This window comes from Alligator sinensis, unplaced genomic scaffold (genome assembly GCF_000455745.1).
Source record: "Alligator sinensis unplaced genomic scaffold, ASM45574v1 scaffold235_1, whole genome shotgun sequence".
Lineage (NCBI taxonomy): Eukaryota > Metazoa > Chordata > Crocodylia > Alligatoridae > Alligator > Alligator sinensis.
The window spans coordinates 296,243-317,957 of record NW_005842042.1 but is presented as its reverse complement, the minus strand read 5'-3'; the positions used below and the strand labels follow the sequence as shown (position 1 = coordinate 317,957).

General features: G+C 46.7%; 1 protein-coding gene across 2 annotated transcripts in view; it reads left to right on the top strand.

Annotated features, from left to right (window-relative positions):
- The window catches only part of CUNH9orf43 (chromosome unknown C9orf43 homolog), a 22,156-nt gene extending 1,354 nt beyond the window's left edge, over positions 1-20,802 (top strand). For both annotated transcript variants that reach the window (XM_025203022.1, XM_014519501.2), the window contains 10 exons: positions 4,174-4,348; positions 7,044-7,143; positions 7,574-7,707; positions 12,304-12,400; positions 13,026-13,150; positions 14,227-14,380; positions 16,372-16,459; positions 17,051-17,199; positions 18,754-18,877; positions 20,312-20,802. In XM_025203022.1, coding sequence (XP_025058807.1) covers positions 4,174-4,348; positions 7,044-7,143; positions 7,574-7,707; positions 12,304-12,400; positions 13,026-13,150; positions 14,227-14,380; positions 16,372-16,459; positions 17,051-17,199; positions 18,754-18,877; positions 20,312-20,595 — 1,430 coding nt within the window. In that variant the 3' untranslated portion in view covers positions 20,596-20,802. The remainder of the gene's footprint in view (positions 1-4,173; positions 4,349-7,043; positions 7,144-7,573; positions 7,708-12,303; positions 12,401-13,025; positions 13,151-14,226; positions 14,381-16,371; positions 16,460-17,050; positions 17,200-18,753; positions 18,878-20,311) is intronic.
- Positions 20,803-21,715: the final 913 nt, after the last annotated feature.

Below are 21,715 nucleotides of genomic sequence, written 5' to 3'. Positions count from 1 at the left end.
CTACACCACACTCCATGCCTTATGGGTGTTATTTTCAATGATGTCACCTGCTGTTTATTATACTTAGCTCCTCTCTGGGCTCCTCAGTGCTCTCAGCCCCTCTCTGTGGGCTCTTGGCCTTCTGGTCACCTGCACAGCCCACCTCGGCTCCAGGACCCTCAGGTCCCGCATGCAGCCACTTGTGGGGTCTTGGACTTTGGTCTCCCACTGAGTCCCCTGTTGAGCCCTCCGAACCCCTGGTCCCACATGCAGCCTCTCTCTGGGTTTTTGAACCCTAGTCCCAAGCTCAGCCTCCCCTTCCCCCCAGGCTTGTACACCTGCTAGTCCAGCTCACAGCCCCTCTCAGGCTCACAGGCCCTCTAGTCTGACTCTCACCCCTTCTCTGGGCCTGTGGACACTCTGATCCGACTTTCAGCCAGTCCCTGGCTCCTGAGTCTCCTGTTCTCGCACTCGGGCACTCTCTGTGTCTTTAAAGCTTCTTCAGTCTTGCTCTCAGCCCTGCTTTGTGCTCCTGGATTCTCTGATAACACTCCCAGCCCCTCTCTGGCCTTGGGCTCATGGATTTTCTGATCCCCACCCTCTGAGCTCCTGCACTTTCTGCTGGGCCCGATTCTCAGCCACTATTGGGCTACTGGCACTCTAAGTAGGCCTTGAGCCTGCCCTTCTAGGGCTCAAAGCTAAACCACTGATTCAACTTAATAAAAAGGATCTGCAGACACTCAAACATTCTCTGGGTTATAACATAAAACCAAGGCCACCTGCCCGTATAACAAGCCTCTCTTTGCCTTGGGTACCTTCCCTTGTTCCCAGCATTGCAGAGTTGCTTCCTTTCAGTCTATTTAGGAGCTCTGTTGCTAAGAGCTCCTCATTTCATGGCTCTCAAAACTAAACTGCATGACTGGGTCAGGCCCAGGGCTTATATAGCTCAAGCATGACCTGCTGCTAGTCAGGTGAGTCCCTAATTAACCCCCTTTGCCACCTGCAAGGTGCCTCTCAGAAATAGGCACACCCCGGTGCCCTGTTACACCATAGTCCACGTACCTTTCATGCAGCTGTTGGTTAGAAGATCCCAGTCTCTTTTGTGCTCAGGGCATGCATTGTGCCTGGAGTGGGATCAATATGTACAAGACATCTAAAAAATGGCAGTAGCTGTAGTGTAAGTCCCTGTCTGTTTGGCTTGAACTTCCAGCCATTGACTTCTGCTATGCTGTTCTTTTCTAAACTGAAGAGTTCTTTAGGACCCAGGATTTTTTCCCCATAAAGGTACTTATCCCCAACAAGCAAGCCATCTCTCGGTCTTCTTTTTTGTAAGCAGGCAGACTGGAGTTCTTCAAGTCTGTCATTGTCATAGATTTTCAAATAATTTCTATGGTCAAATTTTTCAGTATGCAGCTTTGTGGCATTGAGCTCACTGATGCCTATGTATATGTAAAATCACATCTCTGCTTTTACCTACTACCCTTATCTTTGAACCCCAGTGCAAGGGTCACACTTGCTCTTTTTATCATAGGATTATCCTGGAAGCTTATTTTGAAATACATGTCCACCATGATGCCTGAATCCTTTTCAGAGTCCCTACTTTCTAGGCACCATAAGAGCACCTGCAGTCCCTGATTCTGTATTTGTTCCCAGATTTACGACCTTGAAATTGGATTTATTAAAATTCATTTTGTTTGAACTGGCCCCACTTTAACACGATTCAGATCATTCTGTGTGATTGTCCTGACCTATCATAGATTCATAGAAAATTAGGGTTGGAAGGGACCTCAGGAGGTCATCTAGTCCAACTGCCTGCTCAAAGGAGGACCATCCCCAACTAGATGATCCCAGCCAAGGCTTTGTCTACCCAGGTCTTAAACATCTCTAAGGATAGAGATTCTACAACTTCTCTGGGTAACCCGTTCCAGTGCTTTACTACCTTCCTAGTGAGAAAGTTCTTTCTAATATCTAACCTAAACTTCCCTTGCTGCAACTTGAGACCATTGCTCCACCCTTCAGGTAGTTGAAGGTTGCTATTAAATCCCCTCTCAGTTGTCTCATTCCCAGACTAAATAAGCCTAGTTCCCTCAGCTTTTCCTCATAAGTCATGTGTCTCAGCCCCATAACCATTTTCGTTGTCCTCTGCTGGACTCTCCAATTTGTCCGCATCCTTTCTGTAGTGGAGGGCCCAAAACTGGACACAGCACTCCAAATGTTAGCATTTCCCCCTCTTAGTAGTAAGCCAGTATCCCACTTCAGATTTTTCAGTCACGGTAGTAGTGTCTTTCAGATGAGATGTAAAACTGATATTCTGACCAATTAGTCTTATTACAGATCCTCTGACATTTTTTATAAGAAGGAAATATTAAGCCTGATGTCATGTCCACCTTCTAACCAAGACTACATTGAGCATCCTAAAAGTTCCTCTTCTAGTTAAATTTGTGTCATTCTTTATTTTCTGTAAGGAACTTTTTTGTAGTATTACTGTGCACTGGTAAACAGCTTCTATGGTGCACCTCTGAGGTGGTTGAATTTAGGTGCTGGATAGCCCCTTGTTTATCCAGTTTGGAAGGTGGCAAGGTTATGAGGCTTAGTTAATTACTTTTTTCAAAATTCCTTTCACATCCTTTGGTAAAAGGCACTAGAAAAGATGAAGAGTTAATTATATGATCATTAGTCACTGTTTAAATTGGACTGACAGCACACTGATGAGGCTGAAGTGCAGGGGTGGGCAAAATACAGCCCACAGGCCGGATGTGGCCTGCAAGGTCATTCTACCTGGCCCACAGGGCTCCTAAAAAATTTAGAAAATTAATATTTATCTGCCCTTGGTTCCCGTGAAAAATGACAGGAGCCTGGGGCAGTAGGATCCAGGGCAAGCCCCGGCAGGCTTCTGCAACAGCAGGGCCCCCCGGCCCCGCCCAGCCCCCAGCCAGAAGCCCCAGCAGGAGTTCTGGCCTGCGACCATGTGGCTGCCCCAGCTGGAAACTCAGGTAAGGGGGAGGGGAACGGACCCGGGGAAAAGTGGCCTGGGGAAAAGCTGAGCGTGGGGAAAAGCGGCCATTCCCCTGCCCCATGGCTGGTGCTCCCTGCTGCAGTCGCTTGCAGCCTGCGCGGGGCTGAGCAGGCACAGGCAGCCCCACGCGGGCTGCAAGTGGCTGCAGCACGGGGCACCGGCCACGGGGCAGGCGAAGGGCCGCTTTTCCTCCCCTGTATTCAGCATCAGCTTGTACCCTGCCCCCGCTGCCAGTCTAGGCCCTGCGCTGGCTCCAGGCTCGCCCATCAGGGGTGCATGTGGTGGCAGCAGCTTCACTCCCCCACTTGGTGCACCAAGCAGTGCTTGCCACTGCCGCCTCTGGGCTGCCCAGCGTGCGAGCTCCTGGTGGGCAGCAGCAGCAGCAAATGCTGCCCAGCTTGGCAAATGAGGGTGCTGCTTTCTGCCACGCCAAGCAGCTGCTGCCTCTGCACGGGGAGGGGCGGGGCGGGAAGTGGCCTTTCGCCTGCCCCGTGGCCAGCGCCCCGCGCTGCAGCCACTCACAGCCCATGCGAGGCTGCCTGTGCCTGCTCAGGTCAGCCCTGCCAGGCTGCAAGCGGCTGCAGCAGGGAGTATGGGCCATGGGGGAGGGGAAGGGCTGCTTTTCCTCATGCTCTGCACCAGCTTCTTCAATGCTGGCGAGCAGGGGGTCAGGGTTGCATGCTGACCCCAACCTGTATCGTGGGGCTGGGGAGCACTGGGTGTGAGCAGGCGGGGAGCCAGTGGGAGCACAGGGCCTGTACCAGTGTCCCAGGGCCGGCGCTGGTGGGACCCGGAGCAGGGAAGCAGGGGTACAGGGTCCTGGCCGGCAGGGGCTCTATGGAGCCGGGCCAGCTCCCCTCCGCTCGCTGCTGGTGCAGCCCAGCCCGGCTTCACAGACTCCTGCCAGCCTGTGCCCCGCTCTGGGCCCCGCCAGTGCTGGCCCTGTGACACTGGTCCCAAGATGGTGACCAGGGGGCGGGGCACCTGTCAAGGGGCGGGGCTACCCATGCGGCCCTCAACATTTTGCCAAAACTGGGTAAGCGGCTCTCTGCCCAAAATAATTGCCTGCCCCTGCTATCGTGTCTAAAATGGACATTAAATTGTTAAAGTCTGTAATGATAAAGCTCATTAAGATCACATCCTCAGTGTAGACAGTATATTTGCTTTTATCTTTTTAGATGAATTACCAACGCTGAAGATTATAAACTTGCCAAGCATTTGTTCTTCCCAAAATGTGACCAGATGTTCTACACGCAACAGAACAACCACTTTCTCTGCACTGGAGACCTTCTCCTATGCTTCTCTTCAGGGAACTTCAGCCCATGACTCATCTGAGCGAGATAGTTTAGTGAGGTGAGTTGCTGTTAAGCTCCCATCCATGGCTGATACAGTTGGTATGCTGCGGATTAAGTGTTTGCAGTGAGCTGATGGCAAACTTATGGCATGCTTGTTTTTCTGAAAGAAGTTGACAGAAATACATTTAGAGGCAGCAGTTGCTCTGTGGTATACATCTGGAGTGCCACTTACGGCTCTGGGAGCCTTCTCATTTGGCCTGTGGGGCTCCCCAGTGGTGCTCCCCTTTTGCCAAATTTCTGGACCCATAGGGAGCCCCATGGACTGGACAGTATGGCCATGCACAATGTGGGGTGGCATGGTGCTCCAGGGTCTGATTCTAGCATACAAGGGCCTGATCCGGTGCACAGGGTCCCAGGGCCAAATTATGGCACACAGGGGCCTGATCCCAGTGTGCCAGGCTGGGCAGGGGTAGCACAGGACCCTAGGGCCCAGTCCCAGTGTGTGGGGGCCTGATCTTGGCAGGGGGCCTGCTCCTGGACTAGTCAGGGACTAGGTGAGGGTGCAGGGGACCCCAGGGCCTGATCCTAGTGTGCAGGATCATTTTCCTCTGTTTTTTACTGGGCAGAGCAAACTTTTAGCACTTACAGCACCAGTTTTGCAAATAATTACCCGTATGGTTTATTTCACTCAGTGTGAGAGGCAAGGATTTTTTAGGGTGATATCTTTTATTGGATCAACTATATAGTTGGGATGAAGTTAGACAAGCTTTTGAGTGCAAGACATTCTTCCTCAGGTCTCTGATCACAGGGAGCCAGGCACAGTAAAGACTCAAGTAAGTGTTCTCACTGATTTCAGTGTTAAGGACATGCATAAGTGTTTGTTAGAGCAGGGTCTAGGAAATACAAGTAATAAAAAAAACCAGATTGATTGTTTTTACAATAGGCTGTATCATTATAATTAAATAGTCATTATTCCAGTCAAGACCAGGTCACATTGTGGCTGGTGCTATTCATAGTCATGAAAAGCATAGTCTCTGCTGTGAAGCGGTTACAATTTAAATAGGCAAGATAGAAAGAAATAAAAAACAACAGGTGAGGAAGGGTCTGGAGGTGAGATATGCAAACCCCTGTGCTTAATTTTATATATAAACTGAGATTGTTTTCAGTGACCAAGAGTAAGCACGTGTAGACCTTGAACCGGTAAATGTTTTAGTCTGTACATAATTTGTCTCAGGATAAATACATCTGAATCAGTTCTATCCCCTTCTGTCCTAAGGAACAATAACCTACTGCACCATAACTAGTTGTAGGACTGTTTATGGAGGGAGTTACCGCTTGATGTAAACAGGGAGAGCAAAAATGGGCATAAACTGATCAGGGTAACGATGAATACGTCACCTTAGTTTGCAATGTGACAACAGTGGATGTGCTGTTAATAATAGGCACATATCTCAGACGTCTGGATCTGAAAAGCATGAGCCTTTATAGCATTTAATGAAGTGAGGTTCAGCTGATGAAAGCTTGTGGTATATATCTATTTTGAGGTGCAAATCTACCTTGCTTTCCACTTGAATTCAGACTAATGTGGCTAATTATGTCTCTCTCCTCTACTGCTTGAGCCAAATGACCCAGCTTTGTTAGCTCATTGCCAGTAAAACTCACACAGTTCTGGATGGGGCCCAGCCAACAGAAAAGCGCAGAGCTATAGCATATAAGCATGAGTTACAGCAGCAGGGGCATGCCACAAATTAGCCCCACACTCTCCCTGGAGTGCCAGTCTGATTCCTTTGCCCTGTTTACTCTGCTGCTCTGCCTTCTGTTCCCTGACCAAGCTGCTGCTCTGCTTTCTGATCCCTGCCTTATCTGCCCCTGTGCTGCCTGTACCCTCCCCAGTCTGCCATGTGCTATATATAGGCTGCTTGTGCCACCCATGTTGCAGATTGGCTACCCCTGAATTACAGGATAGGTTACAAGCACTGGTTATTTGTTAAGAGTAATTTTTAGGGATTTTTAGAAAATATCATAGACATGTATCCTTGCCCATCTGTTTTTGTTGTTGTCGTTCTCTTGTACTCCTGGTCAATTTATTTCTTCTTCTTTTTTTAATTATAGAAAGACATAGTTTACTAACCTGTTTGGTATTCCTTTTTAAATTAGAGCTGGCACCCTCATGGTGGCATTTTCTCATTTTTAAATGGTTCCCTTCTCACTTGTAGTGCAATGGCAGCCCTAATTTTTCATGGTATTCTCTCTTAAAACCGTTTTCCCCTTAGAGAGAGAAATACCCAAGAAGAAAAGACAATAACAACTTCCAGGGGAGTCTGCCAGTGTCTGGATGCCCTCTGGAACCCTCTGCTCCTTAGCTCAGACCTCCTAAGCTTAGGTCATTTGTGACAAAGGCCTCCAAATTCAGCATTTTAACCTCAAACTTTAGACCATTTGAACCACCCCAGATTTTAGACCAGTCAAAAGTTCAGTATATCCCAGAGACCCCATCATTGTAAGCTACTCTAACTACTTAGTGTATTCAAAATCTCCCTATAAGTCTGCTGGTCAAATGGGATTTCCGTGTGATTTAGTAAGATGCACAGGGCATCTGTACTAGGACAGATAGCTAATGAGGAGCTTTCCACTTTAGCACTTGTATGATACTTCAGAGAGGAAAAGCTCTATATTGTAGCACTTAAAGTTTTCTTTCATATTGGTAGTTTGTATTGGTCTCCTCATGATTCTGACTTGTGTTTCTATTTCAGTTCAGAAAGACTTCATTTCCCAGGACTGAACTCAGCAACAGAGTCACATGCAATCCTGCACAGACAGATGAACCTCACCTATTTGAACAGAGTTGGAAAAGTGAGTGATTTAAAGTGGAAGGTGGAGACACAAGTAAATGCAAGTGTCTCCTCCTGAGAAAACTCAGAGCTTGCCTTTGGGCTCCTTGGAAATTGCAGTGGAAGGACTGTCTCTGCATAATATAATCTCTTGTGAGAAGTTCTGCAGGATCACACGTAATTAGCCATTCATTTCTGTATCTCATCATTTGAAAGAAAACTGCAACTTATTACTTGGCACCAGCATTCCCTCTAAGCTGTGTGGTGTACGTAGCTGTGCAGGCGCATTCATGCTGCGCTGCCAGGTGCGCCTGTGCAGCTGCGCACGCTGCTCAGCTTAGAGGGAACACTGCTTGGCACTTGCAGGAGTGCAGTGACCCTCCTGCAGCTTTGTGAGTACTTTAGGACTTGTACCTTTAAAAGTGATTAACTGTATCGTGTTTATATCTTAGCTTCAAGTAATCGATCTTGGTGAGCTAGCTGCTCCCACTCAGACCAGTTGGCCTGATGGTGGAAATTTGATTGTCAAATGGATCCCAAATATACATCGAAAATCTCAGAGGCCTGTTGTACACACACAAACAGAGTAAGTTTCATAGTGATAAGTACAACTGTGGGAGGGTGGCTGGGTCTATCTGGGTTTCCCTCTGAACTCTCCTGCCACGACTTTGATTGAAAGAAAAAATGTTCAGTGCTATCCTTAGGGATGAGGAAACACCACAAACCACCCAGATGATGAACTCACACAGTGCTGATTTTATTCTTAGCAGGAAGTTACAAAGTTGCATTCACCTTGCTAATTATCTCATTAGCAAGGGAAACCAATGTAGCTGATAAGGTAACTCCGGAAGCCTGAGAGTGCCCGGGATGCGTTAGGCTATTTTGGTTCAGGCTGCGTTTTCCCTGCTAATTAACTCATTTGCGGGGCGTGTTCCCTGCACCTCTGTGGGTCCCGAGCCAGGAGCTGCCTCTGTGGCTACCTCCCTGTGCCTAATAATAGACCCAGCACTGCTCTAAGCTGTCTGGTGGCACGAATGGCTCTGCACTGTTTTTGCTGCCCGTGTGCTGCCCTGAAGCCCTCTTCCTCGGTGTTCTCCTTGGTGCGACAGTCTCCTGGAGCCCCAGTTCTTCCCTGGGTTAACCATATTGACTGCAGGTCTCAAGTGAGTACCTCACCTCCTTACCAGCCAGCCGTGGCATCTCAGGGTCTGCCATCCCAGGCTCTCCTGGGTTGTGGATTGGGCTTCTCTCTCTCTCTCTCTTCTTTTCTTCTCTTGCAGTCCTCCCTTCTTCCTCCAGTGCCCGAAGGCAAAGTGTGTTCACTTGCCGCTGGGCTTATACCAGCTGCGGCGGGATAATTATCCTGACCTTCTCCCAGTGTGTAATTCTCCTCACCTGTGCAAGGTGCTCTCTATAGCCACCCACTCCCATGACTACCTTAGTAATGGGGCTCCTGCCTGAGCCCCTGTTACAACAACATACACTAGACCCTTTCTCCTAAGGTTATGAGTGACCAAAGGCTAGGTAGCTGAAGTCACATGAGTGCACCTATTTCCACAAAATGGCATCCAGCAGTCCCCCTTGCAATCTCCATGTCCCTGAATACTGTGCACCATTGTGACCTCAGTGGCATTCTGCTTAGCCCAAGATGGAGCTTTGAGTGTCAGGGCTTTGCTGGACATCCCACTGTATTAGAGATGGGACTTTCATGGTACAGAAGCTGCTTTTGGATACTTGTTTCCCAGGTGAGCAAAATGTGTCATTTGGACCTGAACCCATAGCTAGTGGCTGTCTGTAGCAATCCAGTGAAAACATAGTTTTGTAGCTCACAGCGGTCTTGGCTGTGAACCTGTAAATCTGAAGATGTTAGTCTGAAATGGGACAGAACAGTGGTTAACGCTGTTATTTGATCAGTTATTTACTCAGTTTAACACTAAGTATTTGATCCCAGTCAATGTTGAGCCAGACTGGATATTTAGAAACCTGCCTAAATCGTGGTTTCGCAGATTTAATGGAAACCACAAAATCCAGGGGTGTCCATGAAATCTGCAAAAAAGAAACTTAATAAAAACGTTTTTATTAAGTCTTCCCCTTCTGGGTGAGCCTTGCAACCCACCTGCGAGGGGAAGGCACTGGCTGGTGGGGTGGCCTGAAGGGCGCAGCAGACAAGATGGCGGCTATCCCTCCTCCCCACCGAGGCCTCTCCACCAATCAACACTGAGGGATGGGGCTGGACAATGGTCAGCTGGCAGTTATGGTGCTGGTCACCCTCTTGTCCCTCCTCCCCACCCCTTCCCCCAGGGCCTCTCTGCCAATCAGTGCTGAGAAGTGGGGCCACTCCACCCATCAGCGCCAAGGGGCAGGGTTGCTGTGAAATGCCTGTGAAATAGGCTTTTCATGCTGGGAGAAAACTGTGAAAATGGCTTTGTCTTGCTGCAAGTTAAGTAGGTCCCTATGGATATTTGAACATGGGGAGTCAGCAGCAGAGAAAAGCCACCAAGTTCTGCATGCTGCATTTGAACCTACTGTCTGGTTTTGCACGTTCACCTCAATTACTTAATTTCTCGGGTGTACCAAACTCTCTCACACTCTTGGGCTTGATCATTTTCCTCAGTTAGTTTTTGGGAAAGAATCTCTTGCAGTGCATAGATGTAAAATTTAGTGCACAAGAGCTGCAGTTTCCATTGCAACCTCATGTATTTGGATACTGAGTTCCATTAAATGTCAGACAAGGTTCTTCAGGAAGAGCACACACCAACTGCTGAAACTTCCTTAGCCTGACGAAGGGTTTTTGAACTCAAAAGCTTGCTTAATAACTATTCTCCAACTATTTGGGTTGGTCTAATAAAAGATATCAAATTCACCCAAGGAACCTTGCCTGCCTATGTCCTTAGACCAACACGGCTACAACCTACACCCCTGCATTAAATGTCAGGGCATTTGAAAATCTCAACCAAGCTTTCTAGCTGATAGATCAGTTTACACTGATCCCAGTTACAGAAGTTAGTGACATTGTTAGTGTAAGGAGGTGACACTAGAATTTGACCCCTGGTCTTCAAGAGCCAACTTAAAGCAGGGTTGGTGCATTAATAAATGTGCTCTCTGTACTTTCATGTTCATGCTAAAATGCCAATGACTTATGACCAGCTCCACATTTGGGTGAGATACACTTGTGTAATGGGATGTCCAGTGGTTTAAACTAGACAAAATAGTCATCTGAGCATGTGCATGAGATGGATGAGTCATGTACATATTGGTGCAATTAAGAGGAAGGGTTGTTGTGGTTTAGACTCTCTAGGCTGAAATTCACTTGTGGTGCAGAGGGGGAACTGAAACAGATAGCTCATAATGATTAAGGGGTGCTGTGCCAACCTTTTGTTACAGAGTCAGCTCTGTAAGTCAGCTCCGAACAGACTGGCAGATAAGTCAGGATTGATTGGAGGAAAGGATGCATAGTAGGGGTGTGCAAAGCGGGCCCTATTTGATTTGGATTTGGATTTGGCCTGAATCAGGGACAGTGATTTGATTAGTTGATTCGGATCAGTGTCCCTGATTCGACTCGGACGAATCTGAAGATTCAATGCTGATTTCGAGAATCAGTGATTAAGACTTAGGCACAGCTTTAAATGTTTTTTCTACATACCTTGAGGTACCAGTATGGCTTGTGAGCACTGCGATGCTGGGGCAGATGGAGCGTCCCACGGAAGTGTGGGGTGGGGGACCCTCCATGTGCTCGGCGGTGAACCTGGAAGCAGACCGGAAGTACTTCAGGTCCACTTCCGGGTCCAGTGTGGAATGCATGGCTCCCCCCCCCCGGCTCAGCATTTGGCTGTAGAGGGACCCCGGGTGCCCCCCAAGACTCAGGAGGCACCAGTCACTGAGCCGGGAGGTGCAGCCCCTCCACATGCTCCTCGGGACCAAAGTGCTTCTGGTCTATTTCTGGGTCTGCTGCCGAGTGCGCTGGGGCCCCCCTTTGCTTCTGTGGGACACTCCGTGCACCCCAGCATTGCAGCACTCACGAGCTGCCTGATACCTAGAGGTATGTAGAAAAAACATTTAAAGCTGTGTCTATGTCTGAATCTCCGAATCTTTGCGAATCTCTCCGATTTAGAGGGCTCGGATCTGATTCGGAGAGATTAAAGGGTCCTCTGATTCGATTTGGATTCAGAGATTCAGCCACCAAATTAGGACAAATGTCCACCGAATCGAATCAGGGACCAAAGCTTTGCAGAGCCGTAATGCACAGTCCACGACAACCAGATCTAGTGGCCTGGTCTCCCTGCATAAATGTGGCTAAGTGGCAGCAGCCTATTCTTACAGCCTTTGGGGTGGAACGATGGCTGTACAGGAGTTGCCCAATGAGTCCCTCATATACCTTGGATTATGGAGCTGACTTCCATACTCTCAGTTTATTTATTTCTTTTCTGAATCTATTTGTCAGCGCAGCACTACTGGTCCACCATTCATCATCATTCCAGTCCATCCAATTAACAGGCTAGGAATTAAGTTAGGTCTTTAAACCCAGGGCATGGGTAAGGAATCTGAGCTGGACCCCTTAGCTTGTTTTTTCTTCATTCCTTGAGACTTCCTTTGGGTGGAACTTACTCAGGTTCTGATCAGGTGTCCTTGCTGAATCACACAAAATAGTATTTATTCCCAGAACCTCTTGCTGACTTAGTAAGAGTCTGCAGTTCAAGCCCAGGCCCCCTCCTTTGTAGTGCATAATTTTACTACTACCTCATCAAGCAGGTCTCTGATGCTTAGGCTGATGCCAGTTAACCCTTTCAAATATAAATTTTTGCTAGTTTTATTTTTTTGTTTTTCAAGGATGAGAGAGGGAAAATCTTACATGTCACTATTGGAGCCAGAAGAATCACAGATTCCTCTCACCCTTCTGCATCAGATTTCCTTTATCACTGGTGTCCTACCAGCTGACAGGGACCTTTGAAGTGTGAGGCATTGCTTTCATTCTCCACCTCCTGAGTGTTTTGTACTCCATGTGTAGCAGGCTAGAACTGCTGCTGAAGGACTGGGAATCAAATACTGGTTTCCTGTGAAGATACTTGATAAAAACAGGGATTACTTTTCACCGTAACTGAACGTTCAGACTTTTGGTAAAATGTTATGCACAGAGTATGTGTACTGCTGCCATTAATTCAATTCCTGTTTTTCCCTTGTTTAGACTAAAGCCTTTAAGAAGACTGTGTGTTAAAAATCTTCCCTCTGAAAATCTCCTTTCCTTGAAAGAAGTGCAAAGCAAAGGAAGAGGCTTTGACACTGTAAGCTTCTTCAGTATTTGCATAATGCCTCTGGACTATCTGTGTTTCCAGCCACTGCTGTACAGCATCTTAGAGATGGAAAGAAGACCACTGTAAAGAGGGCAAATGCTTTATGCAGATTAAAGAAATGATAACTTCTTCATGCCTTCTGGGACAGAAGAGGGCTGAGGGCTCTTCTTTCAGGAGTGGCACACAATTACCTCTGATTGGACATATTATTCACAGCTCATAGTTCCCCTGTGTGGAAATAAAGGGCTGTGGAGGCTTGGCCCTCACTGTAAGAGAGGCTTTGCTTTGTGTTGCTCCACAGCAAAACACTGAGGTGACTAAGCAGCAGCATTGCAACAGAATCCCCCCTAGCTGAAATCAAGACATGGGTGGCTGTAAGGTTAAAGTGCAGGATACTGCAGGATGCAAAATAATGTCTGAGGAGGAGAAATCCTCACCAATCCATTGTGCCTTCTCTGCTTTAGGATGAAATGCCCATCTTTCTGATTATTTCCCCTGGGAAACATTTATCTGGAAGAGAGAAGGCAGTAAGGGGCTCAGGCATTCCAGGCTTAAGGTCCTGAGGAAACATTTTTCTCCTGAGTTTCTGTTTCATTGTAACTGCTCTGTTCTCCAGAAAAGAAAGAAGTCCTGGGAAACCCCTACAGGAAACCAGCCTTATCTCCTGAACCCCAAAAGATGCCAAATAATGAACTGGTCATCTAAAAAAACGAAGCCAGCCCCCAAATACAGAGGCGAAAGGTAAGCCATTTAAATTAAATAACCCTTGTTTCGGTCTGTTCTCTGTACCAGAGTGCCACACAGGCTAGTGTGCTGTCGATTTCAAATTGCTGTTGTTGAGCCAACAGCAGGTGCAAACATTGCTCGGGTGGTGCGGCTCCTGTTCGCTCTGGGAGTCAGGTTTTGGGAATCAAACGTTCTAGAGAGAGTTCTTCTTCTGTCCTTTGTGCACTGTGGGCATTGTGGGCTGGTTAGTTGTGAAAATGCATGGGGAGGTTTGCAGGGACTTCTTCTAAAATAGGATCCTGGGAAGGCAGAAATGCTCAAGGGTAAGGAGTAGTTGAAGCAAAACAATGGCACTTTTTCAGACTTGTACCTCTGCCCAGCCCCAGGATCTCTTTGTTTTCCCTTTGGTTCCAGTCTAGAAGAGACCCAGCTAAGAAGGAGAAAGGACATAGTAAGGGTGTGTACAGAAGCTGTTTTTTTTGCTATTTAAAGCATTTATTGTTGTGACTTAACAGAAGTGCACAGCTTTAAAGCGTTTAAAAATGAGTCCAGTGCTTTAAATGAACTCTTGTTAAATGAGGTATTAAATTTGAAGTGCTGTATTTTATAGCACTTTAGCAATCTACAGTGCTTGAAATAACTTCTGTACACTGGTCAAATTTCTGATCAGTGGAGAAGCCCCAGGAAGCTGTGGAGTGCCCCCTGCCTCCTAGCTTGGAAAGAAGAGGGAGGCTCAGATATCACACCCCTCCCCCATGAAACACTGCACTTCTGTCATGTTTAAGAGTGTTATAACTTTATAGTGCTCGAAAAAGTGCTCTAAATTAAAGTACTGTAAAACATGCATAGATCACTTGTGTACACACCCTAAATCAGCTTGCAAGAGTAGAGGAGGTCTCAGTGCTGCATCAGAAGGGGCTTGTCAATCCTTACCTTCGTTAAAGGGATATTTGTTGTTTACAACTCTGTGGCTTTACTGCACTCCTGATGTATTTTCCCTTTGAGAAAAGTTGGGTGCATCTGTCCTGTCCTTGACACCTGATTTCTTGAAATGAGGCAATATTGATTCTTCCTCTTTGTTTTGTCTTTAGTTCTACAGCCACAGAAGGGAAACCAAGAGCTCCTCAGATAAAAAAGGGGAATGCTGTCCCCAGGCATCTGCAGACTGCTACAATAGTGCAGCTGCAAGATCGGAGAGCCCTGTTGCTAATGAACAGGACAGAGCCTGAGGCTAAGCAGAAGCATGTGAGTCATTTGCTTTTGCAGAAGATACCCAGTGGGTGTGTCTACACAAAATACCAAATGTGCAGTAGACAAATTCTACTGTGCATTAGCGCGTCACGGCAAAAGTTGTGCTAAGGTGCTAATAATGCACAGTAGAGTTAGTCTGCTGTGCATTAGTGTCACTAAAAAAGTGTGTGCCAGTGCTACAGCTCAGTAATGCCAGTTACTGCACATTGAGTTAGTACCTGTTATTGCAGGTACTAAAATTAATGCACAGTATTTATGGCTCATTAATACATGTATAGATGTGTCCGGTGTGTGTGAACTTGGTGACAGACTTGGTGTCCTGAGGAGGCAATTTGTCCCCAGTCATGAGCTGTCATTGTGGAAATCTATTACAGAGGACTTTCTGCAAGTGGGGAAATCTGTTGATAGTTCTGTTTTTCACAAAGGCAAAAGAAAGTGCTTCCAAGGCAGTGTGAGTCCATGGTTTCTACAGGACATTTTCCTTTTGCAGTGGAGTCAAGGGTTTCTTTACACCAGTGGTCCTCAACCTTTTTAGGTTTGAGGTACTTTGGTAGGCTTGTGGTCCCCCTGAGAAAATATCAGCTCTTAGTTTTTATTCATTTTTTGATTACAGAAAAATGCAAGTCCTATTCTTCTGTTGCAAAGAACTCAGAGAGACAACAGGAGTTCTGAATGCTTTTGACACTATGGATTCCTATTTGAAATCTCTCAGCTTATCTTGTGAATCATGTTTAAACACCTAACAGTAGTAATTTTGTGTGGCATCTCACGGCATCCTTGAAAGGATCTTAAGGCACTTGTGGATGCTGAGGCAGCCTGGTTGAGAATAACTGCTTTAATGTCTTTCAGTCAGTCACAGCAGTCCTTAATCCAATGGTTCTCAACCTTTTTAGAGTCAAAGCATCTCCTCATTAGATTCAGGGCATCCTTGTTAGGCTCAGGACATTCTTTGGAAAATGCCAGCTTTGTTTTGACTGTTTTTTTGAGCACAGAAAAATAATAGAGCAATTCTTCTGTTGCAAAGAATTTAGCCCACAGGGAGTCAGAAGGTTTTTAACACTGTGGATTCCTATTTGAAATCTCTGAGTTTATCTTGTGAATTATGGTTGCTTGCAGACATAAAAAAACCCCAAAACAATGCTTTACTTTAAACTTGGTGCACTTCCATGATGTGCCCAGCATATGCCCAGAAAAGGCAGTGCGTTAGTTGGACCTGGCTCGCTGAACGTCTGTATAGATCGGGTGCTTTAGTTGGGGTTTTTTGGCGCTTTGATCTAACAGCTGATTAAATTAGTTTTAGCTAAAAGTGCCAAAAAGCCCCACTGCAGCACCTAATCTATACAGATGCTGCAGAGTTGGGTTGAAGTAGTGCACTGCCTCTTCTGGTAAAGTGTGTTTGTCTGGTTTTTTAATGTCTGCAAGCAGCCCATGTTTTTATACCTGACAGTGATAACATCATTTGGCACCCTGAGGCACCCTTGAAAGGATCTTAAGGCACCCCAGGGTGCCAGGTTACTTTGGTTGAAAATCACTACCCTAGGGGATTTGCCAAAGCTAAGTGAGACCAGTCAAACTCATCCTCGTATCTTTGTATTCTCTTTTCCTCCCCACACATATTCTTGCTGACTTCAGCTTCCATGTGGATGACCCACGTGATCCCTTAACTGCACATTTACTCACCTTCATCAATACACATGATCTGCAGGCTTGATTCAACTCCCCTGCTCCTCAGAAGAACCATTCACCTGAGTTGGTCCAAGCCAAGCATCATTCCCTGTCTGATCTCTCTGAGTTCCCCCTTCATTAAAACTACCTCATCTCTTTTAACTAACATGGCCACCTCCTGGAGGTTGGGAATGGGGAAGAACACATGGTGTATCAGTGAGATAAGCTGAGCTGCATTTGGGGTGTGTATACAGAATGTATTATTAAAAATGCCATCTGAAGATACCAACTTAACTGTGATATTCTTGCTTTTGGTTTAGAATCCAGTAATGGTGAAACAAAAAGTCTTGGAAAGAATGAGAAACAAACTTTACCTAAGAAAACCACTCAAGAATGAAACTAGACTAGGTACTAAAATGGAAGCTTCAGTTATGCCTTTAAATACCTCTGCATTTCCACACCACCATGTTTAGATTTCCTGAAACTATAAATTTTTCTGTAGGGAGTGGGCATTTGGGATAGAAATACTATATGATAACATGTTTTACCTCTTAGCTACCAATATGTACTCTCAGCCTTAACATGTTCCTAATATAGTATTTTTCTCTTGGAATTTCCCTGGTTTTTTTTTTAGTTAAAAATGTACACATGAGCACTAAGCAGAATCCATGAAGAGTGACTCCAGCTTCTTTCTAAGGGGTACAGAATGTGCTTGTATGTGTGTACTGATAACACTGCTGCAGCATGGGTGTAGAGGGATGCCTTCAGTTCCACCTTTTCCCCCTGGGATTGGCTAGCACACACAGGGATAGCAGGGGGGGAAGACGTCTATGCTGGAGGAGTGTGGACACTGTCAGGGTCATTCTTTACCTGGTAACAAGCTCTTGTTGTTTTCTCTCTGGATTGTGGAGCATTTTCCTGACCTGAGAGTCCCAAAGGATATGCTATTTGGATGATTTGACAGAAAGTCCAGCCTATCTGTTCTGTATCCTTATGCAGACTGTATGGTCTTATGGCCCCTTTTACCTAAACTGGAACAGCAGCCTCACTGCCAAGGACCAAGTGAGTTGCCATGCCAGTCTGTGGACTCCCACCCACCAGCAAGCACAGAGGAGACTTCTGCAAACAAAACACTGTCACACAAAACAGTAAGTACTAGTCAGATGACAGCATGCATCAGACTAGAGGGATCAGACTCCCCAGCTCTGAATGGGATCCTGGCACTATGACTAACAGTAAAGCTTTTATAGCAGCCCAAAAAGCAGGATCAATTTAGGCTTTTTGTTGACCAGAAAGTAGGGAGTGTGCTGCAGAGCTACAACTTGTGCATTCTGTCACAGCACTCAAGTGCTGCCATTACGGAGGGCACTGACAGACATGACAGCTTGTCGTACAATTGGCTACTGAAGGCACTTTACAGCTATGCACTGAAAGAAGCGCACAGCTGCAGAGCACTTAAAAAATGCTTGATTGTGCAACAATTTGAACCCTGGTTACATGTGGGTTCAGATGAAGGCACTCCAAAGGAGGGGAGTGAGTTCAGTCTTTGATTTGCCCAGCCAGTGCTGGAGGGTTGGGTGGGTGTATTGGAGCCCCGCTAAGGTGGGGGGCTCCAATCCATCCGCCTCTGTACTGCAGAGCAGGCTGGGGAAACTTCAGAATGGACCTCCCTCCCCTGCCTCGCCTCGCCTCGCCTCCCCCTCCAAATCCTGAGACAGCACGAGAGCTGGGAGAGGGGAGGCAGGGCTAGGGGACAGATGTTGCAGACATGTAGCTTCTCTCCCTGGATCGGCACTCAGGTGCTTTCTGCAAAGCCCTATGAGTTAAACTGGGGAGCTGCATGTCTGGCAGCTCCCAGAGAGAACCATCAGCACTCCAAACCTTTTGTTAGATCCTCACTTCCATGTTGTCTGGGTTAGCATCTTTAGAGTACATTCATAGTCTGGTCTCTGTGAGTTCTTAGGCATATCCTTATTGCTCTACCAGGTTAATTGTCAGGGTGACAAAGATTAACTGCCAAGCAGATCCTCAAGGGTCAATACAACCCATTATACAGCAAAGTCTACAGAGCAATTTCCTGTTGCGTCAACCTCCTTCAGTCCCAGAAATCAAAATATCCGAAAATAGGCCCACTGACAGCCAGCAGTCTCAGCTCTCTTTGTGACCTGATAATATCCCTACTCTCCACAGAACAAGCCAAACTTCCCCATTGGCAAATGGTGACCAATGAGATTTCATTTGACTCAGCCCTTGCTCTCTTGCAAGCTCTGTAATTACATTATTTTAGAGATGCAAATTTGACTTTCCACTTGTTGGCTTGTAGTTAAAAGATTAGCACAGTAGCTTGGCTGGATGGTGTCTGGCACTCTTTCACTGAAGGCCTACTACACACAAACTTCTAGTTATGAGGAGTTAGTTTATGCTATCCTAGATGAGCAGGAAAGCTTTAGGGAGGGACGGTGTGCAACATTGGAGTGAAAAAAGGAAGACAAAGGATATAATGAGAGAAGATGGAAACTAACCCATTCTTCTTTTGATTAATGCAACCTGTAAGCTTCTTCTGGCTGACCTGGCTAGGGGTTGAGTGAGTGAAGAGCTGAAAGTATTCTTTTGCTGAAAGAAAGTCTGAAATAGCTCTAGAGGAATATGACTTATATCTGCTACCCTTCTAAGATGTGTATAGTATTTGTGAACCTCTTTAGTCTGCAGAGAGGGAGTGCCATGAAGTGAAAAGCCTCACAGAACAGCTTACGGGACTTGGGAAGAGGAGATCTTCAGTGAAGCCTGTGCAGTGCAAGAGCAGCACAACAAATCTAGTCCTTGAGGGTGAGTGCTGCTAATGTCTTTGCCATGGAATGTGTCTGGTTTCTGTAAGGACAATGTATTCACATTATATGTCAACAGAAGTCACAGGCAGAGGTGACAATTTTCACCCAGTCTGGCCCCTGAAAGTGCACTGCAGCCATGACCAAACAGAAGTGCACAGCTGCAAAGTGCTTTAAAAGGACCCAATCCCATGAAAATCTGAACCCTTATTGCATGAGGGTTCAGATGAAGATGTTTCAGAACAGAGTGGCTTCAGTATCTTGTGTCTGTGCTGCCCCCTAGCCTCAGAGCTGTTTTCAGAATGTTTCTGGCTGGGGAACCCTTAGAAGGAGCTCCCTTTCCTCCCTCTCATTCTGAAAACAGCACCCCTCTGGGAGAGAGGAGAGACTGTTGCTAGAGGAAACAGGCTGCAAGCTCACAGCCAGCAGCTGGATTTCCTTTCCCCTTGGAATCACCAGAAAGCTTCTATTTGGTCTGGGGGATCTTGTGCCTTAGAACACTTCCTGCAAAGCATTATGAGTTACAGCGGAGAGTTGTATTTCTGTCTGCACCCAGAGTGGAGCTGTGTGTGGCAGGTGCTTCAAAACCAACGAGCTTGGTCATACCAGTCACTAGGGCAGTGTGACATTACTCTGCAACACTCTGATTAGCTGCAAGTGAAGAAAGTTGTAGTTGGAAGATGCATTGCCTCAACGTCTCAAACTGTTGGTGCATCCAGTCTGGTATGTGCCTCTACAGATGTCCAGTGCTGGATGCTCCAGAGGCAAATGAAGAGCAGAAATCCATGTAGGTTCTTAAAATGTGCTGAAACCTTGCAGATATTTGCAAGTGCATTCCAGAGAATGCAGCAAAACTTGAACCTCTCATGGGACCACAGAGATCACTGACACTTGAATTCAGAGATCACTCATGGGACAAGGCAAAAGAGGTGCAGAAGGGAGGTAGAGGGCATAAGGACTGCACTTGAAAAGCTTGGGGGAATCCCACAAGAGGTGAATTCATTTTGACCTATAAGATGCTGAATGTTATTTGGCTGTTTATAGAAATGTGTAATTTAAAAAATAAAATACTTGAAACACAAATATTAAAGTTGTTGAATACAGGAAAGGTTGGATGTAGCTGGCTTAGATAGAGGAGGGACAACACTGGAACTTTTACTTTCAGTATAAAGTGGTCTGATACCAAGACAGTGGCACAGTATCAGAGCTGAGAGGCATTATCATGGGATAATGGACTGGTCTAGGACATGGACCTTAACTCACAAGTTCTGACTCACACAAAACCCCCATTGAATTCAGTGGTGTTTTGTCTGAATAGGAGTCTGCAAGATTTTTCCCAGGGTGTTTTACTCTGCTTTTATCCTCAAGTGACCTCTTATTTGTCTCTGTCAGCAGTAGAACAATGTTATGTTCCCTCTTCTTATTCTCTGCCCAGGTGTTGAAGAAAACAGGCATCTGCTAACTGAAAAAGCAAGTGAGCATGAAATGTACTGCAGTCACCCAGCAATCAGGATGGAAGCGACGCAGGCTCTGGGCTCTCATCAGGGAGAGGGCAGAGAGCAGCCAGGAGGAACTGCTTTGCCACCTCATCCTCCACCCGCTTCCCCTTCTCCTCTCCTATCTAAGGACAATGAGGAGCCTTCTGGGGCAGAATCTCCTTTCTGTATCAGAGGCGGCATCCAAGGGCTGGTCAGTGATGAAGGCAGCCTTCCTGATTAACCTTTCATTGGACAAATGCTGAAGAAACCTGTTTCTACCCTGACTATGAACACTGTGCGGTATGATTTGTCCCAAGACACTTTGCTATCTACAGCTAAGGTGAAAAGACTCAGAAGGAGGTTGAATGACGTGACTCCAGAAGCCTTGGAACATACACAACAGGCTCAGTGCTTCGTTATTTATTATAAGTAAAGTTAAAGCTTTCCATTGACCTGCCTGTGTGTTTGTCCAGTGCATTGTCCCTGGAAGGGGAGCTAATCTGTGGATGAGGGCACATTTGTTAGGGGGAGGAAAAGGAGGATTTCTGAATTTAGCTGATTGCAGAGCCCAAACACTCCAGCCCTGCTCATGAGGGCTGTTGAAACAGTAACTTGATCAGAGCCTTAGCCTTGGTACCATTGCACTACACAGCACTGGGTTGCAGAAGCACAATCTTTCTGCTGAGCTGTATGAGTGTCAATGCTGATGCAATGGCTTCACTGTGGCTGGCATCTAAACATCAGCCCAGCAAGCCTGAGTCTCTGACATCACAGACAACTGACCCCTGGTGTCACCCTAGCAAGCAAGAGGGGCTGGGATGGGTGACCCTGGTGTTGCCTTGACATCAGACCTCTATGCTGTAGGTGCTGAGTAGTGACCTCACAGAGGCCTATGGCTTGTCATCAGTCCAGCAAGCTAGAACTGCTGCTGAGGCAGGCTCTGGTTACCAGACCTGCCCAGGGGATGCCAGGAACTTCATGGGCACTTTGTACCTTGGCATCAGGAAGGCATCGGGGAGGCCAAGCTGATGAGGCAGGGACTCCAGGGAGAGCTGTGCTTAGCACTGTCACAGCAAGGTGAGGGCACTTAATCACTCCACAGGGGCTACAGCTTGATGCCAGGTTGGTAGCTGAGAGCTGCTGAACTAGTGAAAAAATGCAGGCCCTGCCTTGGCACACATCCAGTAACTAAGGGTAAGGATTAAGTGAAAAAGTGTCCTGGAAGAGCAAGTCCCCTCCCCCTGAAACTAGAGAAGAGGTTTCTGTTAGATCTGGGAGTGTTCCTTCTCCCAGAGCTCCCCCTCCTTCATTAGCCGGTGATACGGACTTGTCAGGCAGGAGGACAAATTGGGAGCAGCAGG